Source organism: Wyeomyia smithii, chromosome 2 (genome assembly GCF_029784165.1).
Source record: "Wyeomyia smithii strain HCP4-BCI-WySm-NY-G18 chromosome 2, ASM2978416v1, whole genome shotgun sequence".
NCBI lineage: Eukaryota > Metazoa > Arthropoda > Insecta > Diptera > Culicidae > Wyeomyia > Wyeomyia smithii.
In genome coordinates this window covers 51892871-51898240 of record NC_073695.1, presented here as the reverse complement: position 1 = coordinate 51898240, position 5370 = coordinate 51892871, and the positions used below count along the sequence as shown (strand labels likewise).

Below are 5370 nucleotides of genomic sequence, written 5' to 3'. Positions count from 1 at the left end.
TTTCCGGTGTCAGATTAATGCCAGAAAATCTGCTGAAAATGACCGAATACCACCCAATATGAATATATTCAGAATTAAGGCGATGTACAGAATTCAAAAGTCGAGGATATTGTCATTTCGATAAAACCAATCATTCCAAACGAATTGTTATTAGACTTTGATCATATCCTGTTGGCGCCGCAACGTCGAACCACCCTACAATCTTCGATCGAGAGTGGTATAATTGGTTTCCCGCGCGATGAAAGTGCATCGCTACATAATTGGCGTAGAGCTACCAGCTCTCTCCCTCTCTTCACTATATTGCTTTGTAATAAAATCCTATAAAAACCCAATCCCCGCCAAAATTAGAATAGAGACAAAGTTAAATTGTTAAAGATAACACCCGCTTATTATATCTTCCGAAATCCATTTTAAACCGTTGGCTGTTCGTTCGTTCGATTGCGATAGTTACCCGCGTTACAACCAAAGTTCTCGCAAATTCATATGGTCCTTCGAGCCGGATTGCGAAAAGTTTCGCCCGGAACCGTGTAGAAAGTGATCGCTAGTGCCCGTGAATTGGCCCCGTTGCCGCTAAATAGTGCTTCTGCCGATCGGCATAATAGTGATCCGAAGAGAGTTTGAGCTAAAGAAGAGACATTTGGACAAAAAGTGCGCGAAATCCACCAAGATGGATCGACTTATCCGCGAACGTAAATCATTAGAACCCCGCCTGAAGCGCATTTCGGAAACAGTGGAAAAAATCCGACCAGAAGCGGTCGACGAAATTGACTTACAAACTGAGTTAGATGCTCTGAGTGAAGTGTGGATGGCCTTTTGCGGCGTACATAAGAAAATTTTGGACCTGTGCGAAGAGGATAGTGCTTACGACGAAGCCATGAGCCGTCAAGGAAAGTTTGAAAGTTGCTACATCGGTCTGAAAACCCGATTATTAAAGTTGTTGAAAATAGTTAAAAATCGCGACCAGGCCAGACCTGTGTCCTCGCAGCAAGATCAAGCAATTAGCAGATCAGCAAGCCGAATTTCTTCGCATCATGTCCGCTAACATGGTTTCACCTGCAATGCATGCGGCCGTCATGCCTCCCGATGCATCTCGACTCCCGGACCTGAAGTTGCCCCAGGTGAATATCCCTAAATTTAGTGGAGACTATCTCGAGTGGCAGTCGTTTAAAGATCTTTTCGATAGCTTGGTCGAGCAAAATCCAACGCTAAAAGATAGCCAAAAATTATACTTTTTAAAAACCAACCTCGCTGGTGAGGCGGCTTCTTTAATTTCACACCTTAAAATCGAAGACGCGAATTATAAACCTGCTCTAGAAAAATTGGCATCCCGGTATGATAAACCCCGTGAAATAGCGAACAAGCATATACAACGATTTCTATCGCAACCACCGCTTTCGTTTGCCTCTGCTAGTGGCTTGCGAGCACTGCATGACGTGTCAGATGAAGTTCTCCGAGCGCTCAAAGCCATGGCTAGAGAGGACCGTGATACATGGTTGCTTTTTATATTGAGCGAAAAGGTGGATCCAGATACCAAGCAGCTATGGTGTCAAAAGATTTCCGAAATGAAGGAAGAAGAGATTACCCTAACGCGTTTTCTAAAATTTGTTGAAGCAAGAAGTTTCGCTTTGCAATCGTCGCATCCTATTAAACCTAAAGCATTCGTACCTGTAAAACAACCCGCAAAATTTCCCACTAGAGGAGCAACTACATTCGTCACCACAAACCCCACATTTTGTGATGTCTGCTCAGCACAGTATCATCACCTATTTCAGTGCGGCAAATTCATCCACATGAGCTATCACGAACGACTAGCTCAAGTAAACCGATTAAAATTGTGCCGAAACTGTCTCAAAACACATCCCGGTAGCAGCTGCAAAGGTGGTACGTGTAGAAAATGTAACTTTCCACATCACACTTTGCTGCATCCACCAACAACACAAAACATGGCAGGATCTCCAACTAATCAGCAACAATCCGCTCAATCGTTTATTTCTGCACTAGATTCTGCTGGCGGCCGTGGGTCAGCTAATGTCCTTCTCGCTACCGTTGCTATTAACGTCCTAGATAAAAAAGGGCATCCTCATGCCTGTCGCGCAATTTTGGATAGCGCATCGCAAGTTAACTTTATAAGCGATAGCCTCCGTAAGCAGCTTGGTCTCGACACCTCGCATGCTAATGTGGATCTGGAAGGCATCTCGTCAGCTACCGCTCACGCAGATCGATTTGCAGAAATCGTTATCACATCTCGCTGCACGAACTATCAAACCTCCGTGCCCTGCCTTGTGTTGGAGAGAATAACGAAATTTCTCCCCTGCAAACCAGCAATTATTAAGGATTGGCCTATTCCCCACTCCATACCCCTGGCGGATCCACTCTTCCACCGCCCGGGTAAAGTAGATGTACTTCTCGGCACTGATATATTCTTCCAGTTGCTCGAGCCCGGCCAAATTATTCTCAGTCCAGACAACAGTTTACCCACACTACAGAACACCAAGCTCGGCTGGGTGATAGCCGGCCGTTATCACGAGCCTAAGCCATCTGTTGACTCTCACTCTCCAACCTGTTTGCTAATCTCCGCCGAAGATGATCTTTCTCAGCAACTGCAAAGGTTCTGGGAGATAGAGGAGTACACTTCAAACGATCACCACCTCACTGATGAGGAACAACGTTGTGAGAAACATTTTGCAGAGAATACTATTCGCGATGAGTGCGGTAAATTTGTAGTACGGCTCCCGTTTCTGTCTGACCCGAATGAATTAGGAGAATCAAGGCAAATTGCAGAGAGAAGACTTTACCACATCGAAAGAAAGTTAGACCGAAATCCATCTCTGAAAGCTGAGTACCATGAATTCATTCGTGATTACATTGATCTCGGCCACATGTCATTAGTGGAAGAAAGCAACTCACCCGAAAAAAGTGTATATCTCCCCCACCACTGTGTGATTAAAACCACCAGTTCAACCACAAAATGCCGAGTGGTTTTTGATGCTTCGGCTAAAACTTCGAATGGACTCTCTTTGAATGACACTCTTATGTGTGGCCCAGTAATCCAGGACTCATTAATAAACATTTTGCTACGCTTTCGTTTTCCACCTGTCGTACTTGCTGGTGATGCGAAACAGATGTACCGTATGGTTTGGCTGCATGAAAATGATCGCGACTTTCTCAAAATTCTGTGGAGGTGGTCAAAGGAAGAACCAGTAAAAGAGTACCGCTTAAACACAGTAACGTTTGGCACTAAAAGTGCTTCTTATCTGGCCACAAAATGCGTTCAGCAGCTCTTGGATTCGTTTAAATTAAAATATCCAGAGGCAGTAGAGAAAGCCGAGAAAGGAATCTACGTCGACGATATTTTAACCGGTGCTTCGTCCGAAAAGGAAGCAATAATGCTACGGGAACAGCTTACAGAAATGTTTGCTGCTGGAGGATTCCACCTGCGAAAATGGGTATCAAATAGTGCTGCTGTTCTAGAGACGGTTCCAGAAGCAGATTTGGAGATAAAAATTTCAATCGACGAAGGTGGAAATAATTCCATCAAAGCCCTCGGAATGCAATGGCAGCCGTGCAGTGATGAGTTCCACTTCTCTTACAATCCGAAAGAGATCCTTCAACACACAAAACGCGCAATCCTTTCACAAATTGCCAGCCTATTCGATCCATTAGGCCTTCTTGCTCCAATAATCGTGAAGGCAAAGTTAGTGATGCAGCGAATGTGGGAGTTGAAGGTGGCATGGGATGCTACTCCCCCCGGTGAGTTAGTTCATGATTGGTTGATGTTGGTGCAAAGTTTCTCCCGTCTCAATTTATTTCAGATACCACGACGCGTGATTCATTTACAGAACTGGTCTCGACTCTATCTGCACGGCTACTGCGACGCTTCTGATGTGGCAATGGGAGCATGTATTTACGTTCGTGCCCTGGACAACGACGGTAATATGTCGTCACACTTATTATGTGCAAAATCCAAACTTGCACCCATTGGCAACAACCGTATGACTACACCACGTCTAGAGTTGCGTGCAGCGGTCAGTCTAGCTCGCTTGATGTCAAACGTGAGAGCGGCTCTCGCTACGACAACATTTTATGTAATCCGCGCTTTTTCTGATTCGCAAGTCGTTTTAGCTTGGTTGGCGGGTGGCGCTGCCAGATGGAAAACCTTTGTTGCGAATAGAGTCGCGGAGATTACTGCTCATCTTCCTGCAATTAATTGGCATCATGTGGGAACAGCTGAAAATCCTGCTGATCTAATTTCACGAGGAGTATTTCCTGAGAAACTACAACACAACACTTTATGGTGGCATGGTCCGGACTGGAACCTAGCAAGTACATCGCTTGCTTCCCCCTCTCTGGATACTAATGAAAGACGTCAAATTGCTCGAGAACAACGTACCAACTGCAGCAGCGTAGCATTAGCATGTTTCACAACGTATGAAAATCAGTTTATGGACGACATGATGGCTCGTTACTACCCTAATTTTCAACTACTTTTACGTATCACTGCGAGAATGCTACGATTTCGGCGTCGTGAGTTCCGCGATTCGCCCCGTCTCTGTCCCGAAGAGATAGACTTCGCTTTAACAATATATCTGCAACATACACAGAAGAGCTATTTCCCAGAAGAACTTGGCCAGTTACAATCAGGCCACGGAGTTAATCGTGGCAGTCCTTTACACCAGCTCAACCCGTTCCTGGATGAAAACGGCCTTGTCAGGGTGGGCGGACGGCTGCAGCAATCGGAACTAAGCTTCGATATCATGCATCCTATTTTGCTCCCGCGAAACTCAATGCTAACCGCTTACATACTTTTACACTCTCACCAAGAAAATTTGCACTGTGGTCCGCAGCAACTGTTAGCGTCCGTTCGAAGACGGTTTTGGATACTTCGTGGTATTAGCGCTGCACGCAAGGTGTGTCGAAATTGTGTGGTTTGCAATCGCACTCGGCCAGCTCGTATCATGCAGCAAATGGGACAACTACCAGCGGATCGTCTTCAACCCCTTCCACCCTTCTCAATTACTGGCGTGGATTATGCTGGTCCCGTGAATATTCTCAGCCGAAGAACTCGTGGAGCTGTACCATCCAAGGGTTACATCGCTTTGTTTATTTGCTTCGGAACGCGAGCGGTGCATCTCGAAGCCGTCTCCGACCTGAGTGTGTCAGCTTTCCTAGCTGCCTTCACAAGGTTCACCAGTCGGTATGGAGTACCGAATAAAATGTACTCCGACAATGCAACCAATTTTCGAGGAGCAGCAAAGCTACTTCGACAACTTTACGAACAGATAGCTGTAAACGAGGGCAGCGGCGAGCTTCAAGATTTCCTGACAAACAAAGGAGTCCAGTGGTTGTTCATACCTGCTCGCTCGCCACATC

General features: G+C 45.8%; 1 protein-coding gene across 1 annotated transcript; it reads left to right on the top strand.

The window, feature by feature from the left end:
- The first annotated feature begins 667 nt into the window (after window positions 1–667).
- On the top strand, window positions 668–4248 carry LOC129719617 (uncharacterized). The gene is made up of 3 exons (XM_055671007.1): window positions 668–891; window positions 965–4052; window positions 4123–4248. The coding sequence occupies exons 1-3, from the start codon at window positions 668–670 to the stop codon at window positions 4246–4248; spliced, it is 3438 nt and encodes a 1145-aa protein (XP_055526982.1).
- Window positions 4249–5370: the final 1122 nt, after the last annotated feature.